The 19,993-nt window shown below is 43.3% G+C and overlaps 1 protein-coding gene across 2 annotated transcripts in view; it reads left to right on the top strand.

The window, feature by feature from the left end:
• The window catches only part of KLF7 (KLF transcription factor 7), a 66,877-nt gene extending 48,059 nt beyond the window's left edge, over window positions 1-18,818 (top strand). For both annotated transcript variants that reach the window (XM_084643810.1, XM_084643809.1), the window contains exons 3-4: window positions 11,206-11,329; window positions 18,330-18,818. In XM_084643810.1, the coding sequence (XP_084499936.1) occupies window positions 11,206-11,329; window positions 18,330-18,367 (162 nt within the window). In that variant the 3' untranslated portion in view covers window positions 18,368-18,818. The remainder of the gene's footprint in view (window positions 1-11,205; window positions 11,330-18,329) is intronic.
• Window positions 18,819-19,993: the final 1,175 nt, after the last annotated feature.

Genomic DNA, 19,993 nt, shown 5'->3' with positions numbered 1-19,993 from the left:
TTGTGTGGAACTGAGGAGTTTTTTTTCCATAGAAGTCTGGCGACTGGGTGTAGGGAGGTCACTCCCTAGGTTGTGCTTAGCGCAATGCCATGGGGGCTCGTTGTTTGCTGTCACACAGGTCGGCTTGGGACCAGGACCTAGACAAGGAAGATAATTCCTTTGCCCTTCCCTGTGACCTGAGGGGGCATGGTGCTGCTGGAGATGCTGACTCTTGGAATAGATGACCTCCAGTGGTAATTTATGGTCCCATGGCACTTTCTGTAAAGGTAGAGATGCTAACGCTGTGTTCCCAGCCATAATGAAGTTCAGGTAATTGCTTTCTGCTTGCCTAAGTTCTCCCTGCAGTTTCAATTCACCTCCCATTGTGTAGTGGGATTATGCATTGTTAAAGAGTTGTGTTTCTTCTCCTGCAGTGTAACTGCATTTCAGTTTGTGGTGCCTCTGTGTTCACATACCCACCTTACGAAGGTGATGGGAAGCTTAACCTGTGAGATCACTGGATGCAAAGACACTACGGACACAAGAACTAGTTGTGTACTGTTAAGGTTCCACAAGATTCTCTAATATAGGAGCTGGGGGACAGAGCATGATATCTACTGAGGAGATGAAGAGCATTTAATGAAAGTATGTGACCAGTAGTAGGGGATAACTTTGGCTTTGGCAAAAGAAGAGCTGGGGCTGGAGAAGGGGGAGCAATCCTTTGAAGAAGAAACTTCAGCAAAAATAAGGTCACAGAACCAAGTACATCATCACAAATGGAAAATACAGATACCAACACCAGCAGCTTAAAAGCAGAAGAGATGAGCAAGTGATCCGGCCAGGAGAGAAGGCCTAGATAGCAACAACATTCCCGAACCTAGTAGGAGAAGCGTAATGGGATACAATAACTTCTGCAAAAAGAAAAGGAGTACTAGTGGCACCTTAGAGACTAACCAATTTATTTGAGCATAAGCTTTCGTGAGCTACAGCCCACTTCATCGGATGCATTCAGTGGAAAATAATTTCTGCCTAGACAATCAAATACCTAGCAAAGGGAAGTAATGCACTGTGCAGCAAAGCTAAGGGGGAGATTCTGATACCTGTACTCCCTTTGAGTGGTACCTTACTCCTTGAGCCATCCCACTGAAATCAATGGCACTTCCTGCAGAGTCAGGCAGCATTCAGCAGCAGTAAGGATATTTGAATCTGGCCCTAAACTGTTTCTCTGCATTGTTTTTTCAACATAGGATGATGGAGAAATCTCTACTCTGGCGATGCTTTTCACACCTAGCAAAGGTGAGGACCAGTCAGAGATGGAAACAATTGAAGTTGTTAAAATGCAGTCACAGTTACATCGCTGACTGGATGTGACTGATCTGAGCATTTCAGAGGAAACCAAGGTTGAAGCATCTGAGCCACTAACAAAACGATGTGCTTGAAAATGTGCCCCATGTATTGTGTCCACACCGAACAGAAGCCTGAGGATGACTGTAGGTAATAGAGAACTGTGCACCTGATGTTAGCACCCATTGGGAAAATTAATTTAAAGACAGATAAAGGACCTGGATAGGACGGGGACAACCAAGCATTGTTTTCGTAAGTTATAATTGTGCCTTTCTAACCTGCTGCAGCTGTTGGAGAGTGCGATCAGGACATAGAGTGACCAGATGTCCCCATTTTATAGGGACAATCCTGATATTTGGGGCTTTTTCTTATATAGGCACCTATTACTCCCCACACTCTGTCCCAATTTTTCATACTTGCTATCTGATCACCCTATCAGGACAGGGTCTAGAACCAGGGGGGATCATTTTATTTACTTTTCAAGAAGCTTATCCACGTGCAAGGAATTTTGATAAGCTATAATGTACTGTAATGGATTAAAAATGATTCAGAGACAGGGGCTTCCATCTAAGGAGAGTTTAAATAATAGGCTAGTCAGTTTGGAATGGAGAAGGTAGAAGCATAGAGTACAACCCAAATTATCCAGATTTCTCAGAGGGTATGCAAAAACCTTTGTATGACTGGGGAATCAAGCCTAGCAGGCTTAAGTCTTTCTCTGCTCAGAGTCATCTTTATGTGTTACAAAGAAGCCCAAAGGGGCATAAATCCAATTGTTTTGCTTTGCAAATCAATTTAAAAACAGATGAGAATACTTTTTTTGTTGTTGTTGCTACATCTGATTAACTTGTGCCACTTATTGCTACAAGATCTTGAGGCAAATGGCTGAGTACAAATTAAAAACATTAGATATTTATGGGCTAGAGTTTTAAAGTTGGATGCCTAAATCTGTGTTTAGGCATGTAAGTGCTACTTTAGACAGCTAAACCTTTAGTTAGGCACCTAACTGTTAAACTCATATTTGAAGATTGGGCCCACAATGGAAAACATCTGCAGTTCTACCAGCTAAGATAACCCTTATAAGGGCTTGTGTTTCAAGATAAAAGCTGATCACCAGCTGGGCACAGAACGAACTGTCCCCTCATGGTATAATATTGCACAATTAGAAGTATAACACGGGATTTTACACCTTTCCCTGAAGCATCTGCTCCTTTACCTCTGACAAAAACAGGATATTGGGATAGCTGGACAATTGAGCAGTCCTAGTAGGCCAATTCCCATGTCCATACATGATTATTAATGCAGTAGAGACTTCTGGAAGCAAAATGTTATTTAAAGGTGGATGATTTTATATAAATACTTGTGTATTTAATAGAATGTGTCTATTTTTGTTTAGTTTATTATATGTTGAATTAGCAGTAGACACTATGGCTGCTTGCATAAGCTTTCAGTCACCTTTTAGTTTGCAAAACGTTCACCTTTTCAGGTGTTTGGTCTTTACCCAGTGGGAGTGGTTGGTTGTTTTGAAGTTTGGTTGTTTTTGTAAAAGAGGCAGGAGTAATGGGGAGGGACAGGGCAGGAAAATACTTTCCCATTAGAAAACAATTTTTAAAAATTATAGCACTGTAAGAACTGTGGTTGGAAAGTTGGTATTGGTCATGGAAATAGCCCTTCTGTAGAAGACATACCTTTGAGCATACTTGGTGAAAACTGGTTTGGATTGACTGAGTTATGATTCATTGAAAATTGCTCTTCACACATGTGCAATACAATTAGTACAATTTTATTAGCACTTTTAAGTGTTGTTCAGAGTACACTGAATAGCAGTCTTTTCATTGACTTTGTGGGCTTTGGATCAGGCCCAGCAAGTGGGTATTATCGCTATAGATAAATCTCTCTTCCCCCCCAGCCCATATCATAAGGTTGCCAACCTGATATAGTTTCCAAGTCATCAAATGATACATATTTTTAGTGTATTTGAGTCGCTATTTATCATAACATAGTTAATTACACTTGATGGAGTTAATTACTCCAGATGATTTATGAGCTGGTGTTCTCATCTCCCTTAGAACTGAAGAGAGTTAACCATGCCTGTTTCCAAAATCCAGATGAAATAATGCAATTCCTGATATAAACTTTCCAGCCAATAGTTTGTGCATTTTGAACTAACCCATCTTAAACTGGCTTGCACAATACACTGTAGCAAAAGACTACAGCATAGCATCATAGTAGAACTATTCAACATTTTTTTTGTTCATTCAAAAATGGCCTTTTTACTTTTTTAAAAATCAGAATTTTTCTGGACAAAACTGGAAAATGAGAAATTCTGGGGAGTTTTTCATTTTTCCCTGTCTCCTTTTTCCCCCCTTCTCCTTTTTTCCTTCCTGTTTTTCAGAGGCAAAAGGAAAAAAGGGGGTAAAAATGAATACAAAAAAATTTCAAACAAAAAAAAAGTTCCTTTTTCAAAACCTGCTGCACAAAAAAGAATTAAAAATTTTAGCATATTTTTGTGAAAATATTTAACCATTTTTCCACCAGCTCTAATCACTGATAAGTCTTCCTATGTTGCCTGGAATTTCCCAGAGAATCTATATGCACAAAACGAAAGTCCGCAAACTATAGATCTTTGCCACAGAGTTGTGCATTGTGGAAATTTATGGTGCGTGTTATAAATAGCCCTTTTCATTACTTGTTCTTCAGTGTAACTTGCACAAAAAAAAAAAAAGTCTATTGTGGGGTCCTGGAAAAATCTTTCAAAGTGAATTGAAATCTTTGAGTTTTTGCCCCCTGTCCCCCTTCATTTGTTTATTTTGCTGTGGTTGCCTCCTCTTGAGCTTTTAGAGCTCAACTGAATTTGAAACTAAAAGCTCTTATTAGAGGAGATTTTTTTTAAAGTTCTTCCAACCTCTCTGGGGACAAAAATAATGGCAGCTTGAAGCAGCAGAGAATCAGTAATTAGGGCAAACAGCAATGCCTAGCATGACTGGGGGAAAATATGAGGAAAGCAGGAGAAGAGTGCAACAGACAGATTTGTACAGCCTGTTACTAGGAAACCACATCAGCATTAAATGCAGTGTGCTAATTGGCTAGCAGTCACTGCCAGGGTACCAACCTTGGCCTGCTACACAGCTGTTTCTCCTCTCTGGTTGCTAGGCAACTGCATCCACTCCCCCCTTCTTCCCCCCCCACTTATTCTAGAGCCTAATTGGCTACTTTTGCTGCTGGTGTTGCTGCTGGGTACCAGTCTGGGCCTGCTGCTCTGCTGTTCTCCCGAGGGGTCTGAGGTGGGGGAGGATATGTTGGCAATTAATGGAGCATAAGTGCAAATTCTACACAATGTCTGGCACCTGTGTCCCCAGTCCTGCTCTTTAAACTAAATCCTTCTGCTCTGAGCACACATCAGAACCTGGAGCATCTTTCTTGGCTAAGCTTATTAAAATATATTTAAAAGAAAATCAGAAGTTAGAAGGCTTTATGGATCTTTATGGGAGAATATACATGGTATTCCTTAGGCTACTTTGTGTTCAGCGTGCATGTCGATGGACAATGGATATTTATTAAATGCTTCTTTGCAAGGAGGGTAGAAAATGGAATTTTTTCCTTTCTTTGAAATTAGTTACATGCTTTGAACCTTGTTGGTTATACACCTGTGTGTGGGGGGGCGGGGGGGAGGGCAATGTGTATGTATATAGGAAATAAGGTGGAATCAAAATAATTTATTTTCATGCACTGAATGACTACGTGCAGAAAACTGCTACGGGCTTTGTGTGTGAAAGACTCTTATTGGGCCCTTAATTTCTCTTTCCCCACTTCTAAAATGGGCATGAATATACCCACCTTTGTACAGGCAATTTTGAGCTTTTTGGATGAAAAGATCTATACCATGTACATGTAAATCAGTATTAATTTTAACATGTAATCATCCCTATTGACCTAAAAAGAGTCACAACCTTGTCTCGTGTATTTGACACTCCTATCACATTCTGCCTAATGTCCGTTTGCTTTGTACCATCACCTTTGAGGCGGTAGTTATCTTTCTGGCTGGTGCCAAAATGGTAATGAATAAAACAATTCTTATATAGGCAGAAAAGAATGATGAAACAGTTAAATACTCTCCAGTACCCTCTAGTCCTTTGTATATTTAAATAAAAAGTCAGTTTCCATTTCTCAGTAAAAAAAAAAATCAATTAGAGAAGGAAAGGATGTTAAGAGAAGCTGAAATTGATTTTATAAGTAGTTTCACTTTTACTTAGTTGAGGGGAGGCACACAAGTTGCAGGACACAGAGGGTGTGTCTGTGTCTTTTCAAGAGACTTTTCTGTCCCAGCTGTGTGAGCCATACAATTGTAACTTGTAACTCCTCACCTGAAACTGTGGCTGGGGAGCCGGCAAAGGATCTTGGACTACTCCAAATCTGTCTCTAGAGAGACTGGGGTTCACAATAGCCCATGCTCCATCATGGCGTAGAGCGCACACAGTGAAATGAGAGGTGGGTAGTGGTGGTGCGTAGGGCACTAAGAGGGTTATTATTAAGCTATAAGTCTTTTGGAGGAGTCCTTGAAATCTGTCATCCTTTCTGCAACATGCTGATGCTGAAGATCACTTGGCATCTTTCATAGAAATAAAGGTTTGACCTAGTGTCCTTGGCCAACAATGTTTCCTATTGTGCAGTGTGCCGGGTATTCTGCCCGATTACTACCCTTGCCCCAGCAAAGGCTCTGTTTCACTGGTACGCTGTGTATGTAGTTTGTAAAGCACTCTGGGATGAAAGCTAAATGTAAGATACACGTAATGTGATTATTGTATTAGGCTTCTTATTGTGATACAATAGGCTTTTGTTATTAAGACAAACTGTGAGCAAAACCAAATTCATGTATTCCACATCTCCTCAAGGCAGTGTGGGTCGGGAACCATTCACCACTGAAATCCCAACCCCATCCCACCCCCATCTGGAATTCTCGTGTTACTTCCTGTTTCACTAAAGCAATCCCAGAATGCGTTACTCTGTGACCTATGCCTTGGATTGCCTGGGTTTCACTGACATGGACACTTCTGCTGTGTGATGGCCCATTCTAGGCTACTCTCTGCGAAACAGCAAGTACTAAGGATTTTGCAGAAGAGATGGGAAGGAGAACTATTGAAAAGTTCTCTAAAAAGTCAGTGAGGCTGCTCTGGTCCTGATCCTACTCACATAGCTTCCTGCTGCTTGCCCCCCCCAGTTTGCTTAGGGGAGGATTCAGGAGAACGAGCCTGCATTTAACTCCATATTCAGTTTTGCTTTGCAGTTCACCTTTGACTGTCTCTACAAAGAAGCAATTGGAACACAAATTTCTAGCAGTGACTCTCAGCCCACGCAATCTCTTAGTAGCTCAGGCTTTTGAAATTGTTTTTTTTCCCCCCGCACGTAACTGCATTTTATCTCCAATTTGTAAAAAGGGAGGGAAACAGAATTTCCAGTTTTGTACTGGTTAGAAAAATGCACAATTGTGGGTCCTGAAACTGTGTGAAAATAAGTTACAGTGGAAGAGCATATGCTGACTTTATGAAGGTTTTCTAATTTTATGTTTTATGTTTATGACTTTACATAGTATTGAAGAATGAAAGTGACTTCATTTTTTTAAAATTTAAATGAAGTTCAAAATGTACGTCATCAAGGATCTATTTCCCCCTCCCTGCATTCTTAAAATATTTTGGCTGACTCAGCAACACTTGAGGAGAGTCTCCTTATTGTCTCATAGGGGAGAACTGAGAGAAACCATAAGGGACTTATGCCTGGATGTTGCAAAGAGCTCAGTGTGCGTGTGGACCCCATGAACGCAAGGATCTTCCTGCATAGATCAGTGTCTAATACTACTTCAAATAAATGTCATGATTTCACAAAAGATGTTGCAACCAAAATATTTTGACAGTTGCAGTGTTTGGGGCAGGGGAGGAGGGGGTGCACACTCATTCCTGGTGTATTAATTTATTATTTTATAAAGTTACACGGTGAAATCCTAGCCCCGTTGAAGTCATTGGGAGTTTTGCCATTGACTCCAGTAGAGCCAGGATTTCACCATGTACTCTCTTATTCACACGTTTCCTCTATTAAAACAGAAGAGCACATGAAATTCATCCCGCACCATTTTTTTCCACCGTTACCACTAATGAGATCAGAGGGACATCCCACTCCCAGACACCTTTTGTGGGACCAGTAGCCAAGAGAGGCTTTTAATTTTATCTACAATGGGTAAGAGAGTAAAGCAACAATGAAAAGATACAGTTAGTTCTTATCCTTTGTGCACAGAGATGCTCATGGAAATCTCTCCCTACCCCCACCCCCACCCTCCCATTTTCAAAATTGCTATATGGAGGGGGGGGGGAAGCTAATCTCTTTTAGGTCTGTGGGGCAAGGATCTCTTTTTGACATGACTTTAAAGGTCACAGGCACTTTTGCCTTTCTGTTATGCCACACGGCTGACTGTAAGCAAGCAGGCTGCCTGGGAGCACAAAGGAGCGCTGTCTGACGGTCGGCAGAACATGGCTAATGTTACGGAGGAAGGGAATCTGAAGACAAAACCGGACTCTATGCTAGGCAAAGACAAATCGGGGACAGAGCCCCTGGAGCACGGACAACAGAGATATGTAGCATGCCACCCATACATGTATTCTAGACAGGCCTAACAGAAGTACTGCTGGCCTCCAATAAGCTAAATACAGCGCTCTACATTCTGAAAGCACTTGGCAAACGTTAATTAGACAAATCCAGCGTCAGTCATAATGCCCACTGATTTCAGGCAAAGACTACAGTATTTGTTAACAACCCTTCTGTTCTGCAGACGATTGGACGTTAGGCTGTCTGTACCTGCCAGTTTTGAACAAGCGTCAGCATCTCTCACTCTCTCCATAACATATGCAACAAATGTACAGCCACGCAGAAACACATCTGCCTTGCCGTCTCCATTGCGAGCGAGGCATCTCTTCTCTTGCAGCCACACAAGCTAAATGATTTTCACCATGCACATTACCCCTCGCACACACACACAAAATTTGTTACTGTGGTGTGTATTGCTTTGAAAAACAACATGTTAGTTGTCCAGTAGAGCAGCAGCTGAATGGTCCACCATCAGGGACAAGCCCAGAATATGGGGTGTCATTTCTGGGTGTCCACTCTCTATGCCAGTGGAGACCCAGGGCAGCATGCAAATCTTGCCCTGGATCTCTAGGGGAGAGCATGTAGGCCGTAGTACACTTGAGGGCAGTGTTTGGGTGAGCCAGCATTGGGGGCAATGCCCGAGCCACGGCTGAGATGGGCATGGGAAGCACCACCTTGCCCGTGATCTAGGCCCTGATGGAAATGAAAACCTTGAATGGCTTTTTGAGCGGAAAATTCCTTTTTAACAAATTTGCCTCAATGCAGCTAGCTTGTTGCAATCCAGCATGTGCTATGTTTGTTCTGTTTTCTCATTGTTACCAGCCGGCGGTTTCTTTAGGATTTCTTTTATTTTTACTGTCTAACCAAATATGGCTGGGACAAACACGCTGCTTAGAAGAGAATTAGGGCATCCTAAATACTACAGCACATATAACTGTAGGCATGTTTCATTGGCCTCTTTTGCCTAGGTCTTGCAGCACACGAGGGTCCTGCTGTTCTAAGGCCTTGTGCTCTAGAGCTGCAGAGGAATGTTACCTGTACAGTGTGGTGAATGTTCATGATTGGCTTAAGATATCTGGGCTCTGTTATATGCACTCTCATATGGTGTTCTGGGGGAAAAAAACCAACACCACCTGCCTAGATTGAGATGCAGGGAGAATGTGACTGGAAATGAAAATCCTGCTGCCTCTTCTTTTTTGTTTTTTCCTCAAACCCTCCCCCATCCACTACCTTTTATTCTTTAGGGCCTATAGACCGTGATTGCTTGACTGATGGATCGATCTGTGCCTTGGCATTTCTCCACCTGCTGCAGCCTCATGTAGGGTTTCCTCTTTTAATAGGAACGATGCAACGCATCCTTTTATGGGTTTTGCTTTTCCAACTTGAGTGGAGGATAAAAGGCTTGAATTGCTGAACTCTGGTAGATATCCCAGCCCATTCTCCTCTCCTCTCCGTGCCAGCTTTCCACTTTATCTTTGGAGCAGCAGAGCCTAGCTTGTAATCAATAACGTTTGGTAAATGACTAGTCACAGAGAAGCTTTTTCTACCCATATGGGGCCAAATCAGTTCCTGGGGTAACTCTGTTGCTGTCAGTGGAGTTACACCAGCAATGAATTTGATCCTCACACTCTGACTTGTCCGGTTTGCGTACTGTGTCACTCCTAGTTTTGGGCTATAAACTATTCAGATCTCTCTCTAGTACCTGCTGAATATACTCTGTGGTAAGTACATGACATGGGGAGACCTGACACGCTATATTTGGTATTTAAATCTGCTGAGAGAGATTTAAAGAAACGCCTTCTTAGCAATTTTCAGAATTTAAAAAACAAAAACAATTTTCCCTCCCTGCTTATAATTCCCCCTTTGAGGCTTAACAATGAAACCTGTTTCCTCCCTGTGTTCTTGCTCATCCCCACCTCCCCTAGTGCCGCCAGCCTCTTTTTATCGCTGGGCTGCTCAGGAGGGCTGGGCATAGTGCTATGGCTGCAATGTAGGAGAAGAGCATTCACACATTTATTCTGAGGAGATGTGGTAAACGTGTGCACATGCCCACACTTTGCAATCCTGTAGAGAAAGGGTCCGTGTGGGTGGGGGAGTTTTGGACCTTGACAGCGTCCATTAGTTGGGGATTGGTCCTGCTTTGAGCAGGGGGTTGGACTAGATGACCTCCTAAGGTCCCTTCCAACCCGGATTTCTATGATTCTAAAATGTTAATGGCCTTGGAGTACCGTCCTTGAGGTCATGGGTGCTACAACAGAGCTGCATTTGACCCCCAGAACCTGGTTTGTGGTCAAATGGGGAAAGTGAACACAGCGGAGCGAATTCAGCACTGACTTCCAACCTCTCTGCAGCCCCACTGACTTCAAGGGAATTGTATGAGAGAGAGAGTTCCATGTGGGATAACAGCTGATAAACATATGGTCGTAAATGTGCTAATCAGTCACAATCGCCTGTGGGATTAACAGATTTAAAGAGAACAGTTCTCCTCTAGCAGCACCGAAAATATCATTTGCACTTTATAATCAACTAAGCAGGTGCATCTAAGTGGGGATACAAGACGTGGGGTCTCAGTGGGAGGAAATGCGAGTGCTACCAGGGTGGAGAGTGAAAGGCAACTCCTAAAAGCCAGAACTACAGCAATACTTTTTGTTAAATGGTATTTTAAGCACTGTGGGTTTAATTACATGTGCAGTTGTACGCCTATTTGCCTGACATGCATGGGCAATCATGATGTCTGTGCACAGGACTAGCCACTTGCATGGGCAGTAACCAAATTTGTGCACACAACGCTGACTCAAGGAATTGAAAACAAGCCTACGGCAACACAGCTGTGGGGGTGTTTGGGTTTTTTAAAAACAAAACCAAAAAACATTGATGGGCTTGAAATATTTCTTTCACCAAGGTAGTGTAAGAATGCAAGATGTAATGAAGTTGGGGCCTGATGCAAAGACCATTCAAGTTGATGGAAAGTTTCCTATTGACTTCAGCGGGCCTCGAAGCAGGTTCGGAATTGGCAATTGCCTTTGGGAGTCTGCCATAGATTTGAAGAGTCTGAGTGAATATAAGTCATTGGTGCTTGCGTGCTAGGCAGCCAGGTGTGGGGCAAACGTGTGGCAACATCAGTGGTGCTCCTGCCCTACGTGGCTAATTGGGAGGCAAAGGCCTGGCTGGCTGGGTGTGGGGCAAAGGGTGGGCAGGTTTAGGCAGCAGTAATTTCATTGCAGTGCTGATTGATCTCTCGTCCCCCTGCAGGTGAGAAGCCTTACAAGTGCTCGTGGGAAGGGTGCGAGTGGCGTTTTGCACGAAGCGACGAGCTCACGAGGCACTACAGGAAACACACAGGGGCAAAACCCTTTAAATGCAACCATTGTGACAGGTAATGCAGCCTTCTAACGCGAGTGTTCAAGCAAATGTACTGCTGCTGAAAGAGAGCACACTGCCAGCCCCCAGGGACCAAAGCCTCTGGCTTTCCACACGGCATACACAGCAGCCGTGCCTCTTTCCTTACAGTGCATGGCCCATGTTTTTTTGCCCTGAAACCCCTCTCTTCCTTAGTGGCCAGCAGGAGTGTTAGGCGTGGTGGGGGGTTCTGGGAAGAGGAAGTTTGTCCGCTAGCATTTGGGCTGGGACCAGCAACTAATTTCTGTACCCAGTTTTCCTTATGGCTCCCCCTAAAGCAGAAGCATGGACTCGAGGCCAGATTGTTGTCCCATCGAAGTCAGTGGGAGTTTTGCCATTGACTCTGACTGGAGCAGGATTTGGCCCAATGCACAGTTTTGTTCAGCAAAATCTTGCTTTAATGTGCGTAAACTCTACCCAGCCTGCTAGCTGCAACAACATCTTGGGCTTTCCCTCTGCATGATCCCATGTGACTTGGGCAACAACAAAAGCCTGAATTCCCAGCTGCCCTCCCTCGCTTACAAAATTGTGGTTGAACTCCACCTCGTGGCTTCCTGGTCCCTGACAAGGAAGTCACCTGAGGACAGTCAAACCTCACAAACCAGTGGGTCAAGGGAGTCAACACAGCCTAAGATGGGGAGTGTGTGATGTTCACAGAGTCTCACATGAATGGCGAAGGTACCCAAGATCTAGAACCAACCCAAGGGGGCTGACAGCATTTTCCCTTTTCTGCATGTTAAATCTATCACTGATCCTCCAGTTCAATTAACTGAGCACACAGCCCTTTGTTTGCCTATAGGAAGAGAGGCAAACAAAGGGCTGTTGGGGGGTGGGGGCAGCTCCTGGGGAAACAAAGGGCAACATTTTCAAAAGTGCCTATGTGATTTAAGCACATCTGAAAATTTTACCACAAGGATTTTGGGTGAAATCAAAGGAGCCCTGACTATTCACACTGACTGAGAATCTAGTCCTCTTGTCTTTAAATCACACACGTGACGACCCCCGTTTTATGTGATACTGTAGATTTAATATTTGATCATCTGTCTTTTTAAGCACCTAGATCCAGGGATAAGTACCCAAAGCCAGATTTTCCAAAGAACTCCCCGTCCAACAGCTCTCATTTGGGCAGCTAAAAGTGAGACGGGACTGGGTTTGCCTAGAGAGCTGTCTGCTCAGCAGCTGTCATCCAGAACAATGGGAGCTGCTGGCTGCTGATTCCTGTTGAAAATCTGGCCTCTTAATTTAGGTGCCTGAATGGAAGCAGAGCTCTTTTGAGAATCTGGTCCCGGTTGTGGTTGCTGAGCATTTTTGAAAATCTGGCTCTTTAAAATAAACACATAATTGGGGTGGAGCAAGAGAGAGACTACACAAGGAATCACATCTGACAGTACTGACATTATCAGACAATGACCCTTCCCCCCAAAACTGGAGGCTGGCAATGCCCACGGTGAAGGCTGGATCCAGTGTAGGCATAATCAAATAATGTGCTTGCATCTGAACATGTTATCCAGCTAATCCTATTTATATATATTTTTAAGAGGCTTAAGAAAATTACCCATCTTTTTAATGCAGCACTAAGGTTCTCCGTTATGATAAGAAAATGGTTTGTAATACAATAGAGTTTATAAAGCCTGTGGGCACACCAGACTGGCCAAGAGCAAGCATAGAAAAAGGATACATAGAACATAAACAGGGACACATCCTTTGATGAGAAGGAAATTTGATCATTTGCACATCCTGTCTTTCCAAGATCCTCGTCCTCCTCTCTCCCTCCCCCCTGCCCCCAACCAAGGGCTTCCTCTGTCTTTTATCCCTGGATTATCTTTTGTTTGCTCAGAATGATAAAGGATAAACCAAGCACAGACCCTCTGGAGTCTTGCCTTTTTATAAGCATCTCTGGTGTTCTTTATTTTTATTGTAAGAGGCTGCTTTCTGCTTGTCTTTGCTCTTTAAGAACCAACCAAGTCCCTTTCCGCCAATCCTTTAACCCCCCCAGTAAACAAACCACCCTTTTTGGTTTCTGTTGCAAAAAGACAACAGTTGTGATGATTCAGATCCAAAGAGATCTCACCACTCACTATTAACTCAATGATCTCCTTTAGTCGTTTGTTACATGTCGAATTGGAAGAATAATACCTCTCTCTTTTTATCTAAGTGTTTTTTCTATAGCAGCCACCATCACAGTGTCTATTTGCTGTTTTATTCAATGAATTTGTTCCCTTAAAATTGTCAGTTTTCCCCCCATTTGACCAAATCTATGGCTAGGTAAAAAGTATTCAGCAGTTTAAACTGATCATATGTGGTGAAATCTGTCCATCAATTTCCCACCGCCCTTTCACTAGGTCTAGTTTGGGAAGCTCAGGGACTCACTGTGTTCAAAGTGGTTCAGAGTAATGGCTCCTTTACTTCGCTGGGCCAGCTTTGACTTAACACTTTCTTTCCTTTCTCTTCCTCTTTCCCTCTTCCCAAGTGTGCTCACTGCCCCCTACTCCAGGCCTGTATTCAGGCATGCCCTTAAGCACATACTTCAGTCCATCCGTATTCAGGAAAGCATTTAAGCACTTCCCGAATTAAGGTCCCAGATAGCGAGAATCCCATTTCTCCACCTCTAAACTGCTCCCTCTTCGATTTCTTTCTAACTTCTTCCTTTTCACCCTCCACTAAGGACAGAAGGGTCCTTGCCTATAGTAAACATCTTGGTTTTCTGAGCTTTAAGTAGCCTTAGGTACATCTTTCGGCAGTGTCGGTGTAGTGTAAACCAACTGCACACCACTCTTCAGAGGTGAAGGTGAGTACTTGGGCAATCAGAGCATGAAAATGGTAACTGAACTACTGGTAGGGGGAGAATTTATGTACGTGATCCATCAACGAGTCCATTAAAAACCCCTCTTTCAGGGCTGTGGGTTTACACCACGAGCCTTTTGAATTGTATTCATGCTATCAGCCTAGAGGACAATTTTTAAAACAACCCATATAGGTCGATTCAGGTGTTATACTTTTAGTGAGAAAAGGAAGTGGGGGTGGGGAGACAGGAAGCTAGAAGTCTGTCACTTTTTCTCCCTCCCCAAGTGCGCACGCATGCACACTTTCTCCCTTTTTCAAACAACATTGGTGGCTTCTTTCTAAAGCACCAAAATTTCAGGCGCACACAGTCTTTGGTGTAAATGGAGGTGCCGAGGGCGCGCTCCAGGACCAATGACTTCAATCAGTTTTGTAGCGGACCTTTGGCCTTGGGTGGAAACACAACTCTCTTTGTCATGAAAGGGGATTAACAGCTGAAGTTCCTTCTGGAAAAACAGGATCCTTTAAAATGAAGTGTTTAGTTTTGCCCCCACGTCTTACAGGACACAGATCGTATTGTTAATTTTGGTCGGCAAACTACCACTGATGGGAGGAGCAGCATATGTACAGCGAGTGGTGTATGCTTTGGAGGCAGCCAGGAAGAAAGCAGAGGGAGCTGAAGTAGCCCAGAAGGAGATGAAAGAGTCCACAGAGTGGCTGACGCACCATGAACGTGTTGGTTATTAGCGTTGCTGAAGAATTAGTTGAGAAGCTTTTCAGAACCCTGGGTGACTTTACATACCCTATCAGAACACCTGGGTGAGCCATGGCCACAGCTGTCACATGTGTTCAACTGAGGGAAACGTGATGTAAAACTCTTCAGTTTTATTTTAATATATATATATATGGGTATCCTCCTTGACTGCAAGCTAAGAGCCATGTGCTCCTCTCCACACAGCTGGAGGGGTAGTAGATTGCTAAGAGGACCAAATCTCACTGGGCAGGGATCTGAGCAGAGGAAAAAAGATGGCTGAACATTATGTTCTCTTCCCATCCCAGCTGCCTCCTCTTGTTGCTCTGCAGATGCGGAGATGAAACCCACCAGCCTGTTTGGAAGCAGGCAGTTTATGTCCATGCAAGCCCATCAGGAATGCCGATATTTTTATGCATCGCAAGCTGTCCGTGCTAGGAACAATGCAGGGACACATGCAGCCTTTCTGAATCCTGGGAGATGGTACATGCTGGGCGTGGGTACAACATGCAGCAATGCCATAGAGCTGGAAAAGTTGTGAAGACAGAGACCTGTCCTGCGGAAGACCAGAGATCTACAGGATTTATCCTTCATGGATCCCTATTTCCGAACCTATTGAGGACAACTGTCCATTCCGGGCCAACCCTATTGCCAGCACCAGTTCCAAGAAGGGAAAATGTGGCTGGACCTCAGCCACTTAATAGCTGCAGATGCATCTTGGGCTTTTTGATGGTAGCATTTAGCTGTAATATTTTGTGGGGACTTACATAAGAACAACCCGACTGGGTCAGACCAAAGATCCATCTAGCCCAGCTTCCTGTCTTCTGACAGTGGCCACTGCCAGGATGCTGGGCTAGATGGACCTTTGGTCTGACCCAATGTGGTTGTTCTTACGTAAGTGATCTATTCCCTGTCACCCATTCCCAGCTTCTGGTAAACAGAGGCTAGGGACACCATCCCTGCCCATCCTAGCTATTAGCCATTGATGGACCTATCCTCCATGAATTTATCTAGTTCTTTTTTTGACTTTTTTTTTCCCCAGTTGAAACTGTCCTCCGCCTCTAGGAGCCTCCCGAGTAGATGAAGCTAACTGAATTACTAGCTGGGAAAGAGCCTGCAGGATTAGTCATGTATCATTTTATGAAGTATAAAAATATTTTGGAGCAGAACATAAGGTTATTAATATGAAACAAACTTTTGGTTCGGTTATTAACATTAACAAATCTTGCCATGTCAGTGACTCAGCAGACTTTTAATCCCCAATATTGCTTCTGGTTATCAGCAGGCATCTGAAAGAAGCAGTGGTCAGGTGGTGGTCTTGTGGCTGGTCATAGTTTAAAATGCCAGCTGGTGCCTGTCTTCCTGGCACCCATACTTGTTTTGGCAGCCGTAATATCCATAGCCTGCTGCTTTCTCCATTAACCTGATGAGAGAGATAGCTGTCCAAGGACATATTTGGTACCCTTCAGCTGGACAGTACTAGCTGCGGTGAGCCTTCTGTATTAGAAGCCCACTGTCCATTGTAAGTCTTTCCTCTGTCTCTCCCTCCATTCTTAATGCACATATGTCACCCTGGAACGTAAAAGAATGCTGGATTCCAACTCCATACCATTCTAAAATTATTCTTTTTAAATTTTTCCTGCTCTGCTTTGTAAAGAAGCATGGACCAGATCCTCAGCTGGTATGAATCAACATAGCATCATTGATTACACTGGAGCTATGCTGATTTACACCATTTGAGGATCTGGCCATATATGTGAAGGTATTCTTCTTGCAGATTTTCTGCTCTTACAATATTTATCATATTTGCTCACCCCTGCATACAAGTAGTAGTAGGCGCACAGAGAATCAGAGAGTAATGGCAAAAGGACAGACTAAGTGCACTACACCAGGCCTTTGCCCTCGGATTTTCCTGATTCTTTCTTAGCCTCATGCTGAAGGCACCGAAGGGACCTGTTGCTTTTATCATAGTTTATTCTGCATAAATCTGTTTGTGTGCACAACAAATTCTAGCAACAAGCTTTAAAAAAAAAAAAAGCGTTTGTCAGTGTTTAGTTTGTAATGTAGCTTTGTGTGGCACTGGATGAATTTTCAAAGCATCACAGACAGGTTAATTCTGGAAGTGGCCTGCCACAATGTACACTGGGCTAAGATTCCGGCAACAAGCAGCAAATGTAATTTGTGGTGGATTCTTTTTATCATTACTAAATATAACTTAGAAAGTGTCTTACAGGTTTGGGTGTCAAGAGTGAAGGCCAAGATATTCCGAAGTTCCAAGCGATTTTGGGCACCTCAGGTTTTGAGGGCCCAGTCTGGGGCATCTTAAAGGGGCCTTATTTTTCAGAAAGTGCCAAGCACCTGCCCTCTGGAAGCAGTCCTCTTTAAAAGGGGTCACTAGGCACTTCTGAAAATCTTGGCCGAAGGCTGCTTTGTATATAGTGGCATTTGGGTGGTCGGTGTGAAAGCAGTTGCTGCTCTCAGTCCAATTCCTAGCATATCACATTTGGCATTTATGTTCTCTCTTCCTTGCTGGAAATGTTAGCAGAAGGGTCAAGGATCGAATGGCCATGAAGAAAGAGTTGCCCATTGTCCTCAGAAATTCAGTCACAGTGAATACACTTTGGTGGAGCAAAGCACTGTGTTAATGTTGTGATTGGACAGAGGTTTTCATTCTCTAGGGCTCTCATTCGGAAAGCCTTCCATAAGCACTAACATGCATCTACATTTGTACAAGTGCCAGCATGTTTTGCATGTGGACTAAAGAGAAGATGGCCTTGGGGGATAAAGCCCAGAACTGGGAAGTGAAAGACCTGGATTCTGTTGCTGGGTTTGCCAGACTTCTTGTGGGAACTCGAGCAAATTCCTTATCTCACTGTGCCTCAGTGTCCTAATCTATAAAATGGGGATAATGCCTAGCTTCCTCTCAGGGATGTTGTGAGACTACCTTCATCAATATCTGTATAGCACTCATTCTCAGACAGAAGGCTCTTTGGGCCAGATTTTCAAGAGAGCTCTGCTTCAATTTAGCTACCAAAATGAGCAGCTCAGCCCTCAAATCTGGCCTCTTATTTTGATGCCCAAGTGAGTGCTGAGGTCTTTTGAAGTTATGGCTACATGTAAGGGTGCTGAGCCCTTGAAAAATCTGACCCTATAAAATATGCAAAATTATTTAGTTTTATTACTACAGCTACTTAGTTAATGAGTTAGCTTGCCCATTCCCCAGTTTCTGACAGTATGAATCTAGTGGGGTTGGGCTGAGGGGAGAATAATCTGCTAATGGATGAGCCAACATAGCTACTTATCTTGAATGGTCACCTTGACTTTGTGACCACATGTGGCAGGTTCCAGGGAACTGCTGTAAACCTGGGTGAACATTGTTCTTGTGCATGATGATAGAGGAGCAGAAAGGCCTGTTTTTAAAATCCTTATTTTGTTTGTTTTGCAGGTGTTTTTCCAGGTCTGACCATCTTGCCCTCCACATGAAGAGACACATCTAACTACCTAAAATCCATCAGCATGGCATAGATGTCAGCTGAGCTAAAAGACATGGCATGAAGGGTGGAACTCAGTTATAACCCGCTGCCTTGCGGAAGAAGAGAACTTGATCACATGTAAACCTCTGTACACAGACCACACACTCACACTGTCATGCACCCAACTATACTTAAATACATACATCTGTTCTTTATGCCTTGCCCCAGCTGGATGGAAGAAGGTGCAGGAGAGGAGACGGGGTAGAGGTGAAGTCAATAAGATAGAATAATTGCTTACAGACTTCATCACCCGTGGATTTGTTTCCAGCTATTGCCAGTAGAAATCAAAGTAAAATGGAAGAGGCTTCTCTGCAGGTGGACAGCAAGTGGGAGGGGCTTATTTAACTCGCTTCTCAATGCAACTCCATAGGAGAATAGGTCGTCTTGAAGTTGCATATTTGTAGCACTAACTTTTCTTTTTAAATAGATGGGGGGGGGGGGCGGGAATAATGACCTAGAAAACCAAATCCCAGTTTGGTAGCCAAAATTAACCTCTTGGTTCCTTTGTTCTTTGTCTGAGAATTCCTAATGCTTGACACGTCAAACTTCTCACAGACACTTTGATCTGTCTTGGTTTTGGTTCTTCCTAGAACTGAGCTATTAAGATCCTTTTAAGTCAATACCAATGGCCTTAATGGCAGTTGACTGTGGAGTGACACCTGTGACATATACATCATCTGTTTGGCCTGAGTTTATGTAGACTTCATGGAGGACGATATTTTTGTTTGGGTATTTTTGTGTTAACTTTTTTTTTACTATTGCATGCCCTATGCACTGGTAGGGATTATGGAAGCTGCTGGCATGACTGAAAAGCGGCCAAAGGAAGAGTCCCTGAAACACGACGTTATATCTCCATAGGGATCACCTTATTGCCATAGCTAGGACTTCTTGTTTGTCTAATGAAAACTTGAAAAGCTCATGTGGAAGCTTAGACATTTTATCTTTTCTCCATGAACAAGTGATCTTCAGAACTCCTTTTCTTCACCTGCTTATCTGTCTTGGACTGGACAATCAGGCATGACGACAGATTTCCTTCAGCACCATGTGAGCATGTTGGCTACAATCCACAGTGATTGACAAATTGTGTTGCGTGTTCTTGTTATTCTATTGACCAATTTAAAACATTGACTTTTAATTTGTTGAAAGAGCACCTGCAAACATTTATTTTCTAAGCCTAACTTTTGGTTAAGCATCTTACAAAAAAAAAAAAAAACCCAAAAATACTACTCTAGTCCCAGAGTGGGAAGGTGAGAACCTCTTCCAAATAAAGTGGCTTCATTCAGCATTAATCTTTTAAAGGAAAGATCACAGTCCTCCTTTCCCACTCGTCAAGGTGATGGTATAGCCCACGGATATTAAAAAGAATTGTAAGAATATTTAAAGAGTGAATGAAGGGTTGGCTTTTGTGCACAGCACTGAGGATTTTCCAAGTGATCGGTCTGGTATTGGTAGCATGGGTCCTATTCGACCTTCAGTCTGTACCATCCAGGATCAATGGAAGCCTCACGCTCACCCTTGAATCCTGTAGATAATTTGACCATCTTGGCTCAAAGTGGACTAAATTTCTTGTTAAAAA

Source organism: Lepidochelys olivacea (assembly GCF_965140295.1).
Source record: "Lepidochelys olivacea isolate rLepOli2 genome assembly, chromosome: 11".
Classification (NCBI taxonomy): Eukaryota; Metazoa; Chordata; order Testudines; family Cheloniidae; genus Lepidochelys; species Lepidochelys olivacea.
The sequence above is the reverse complement of the archived record's forward strand: the minus strand, read 5'-3'. Positions and strand labels throughout refer to the sequence as shown.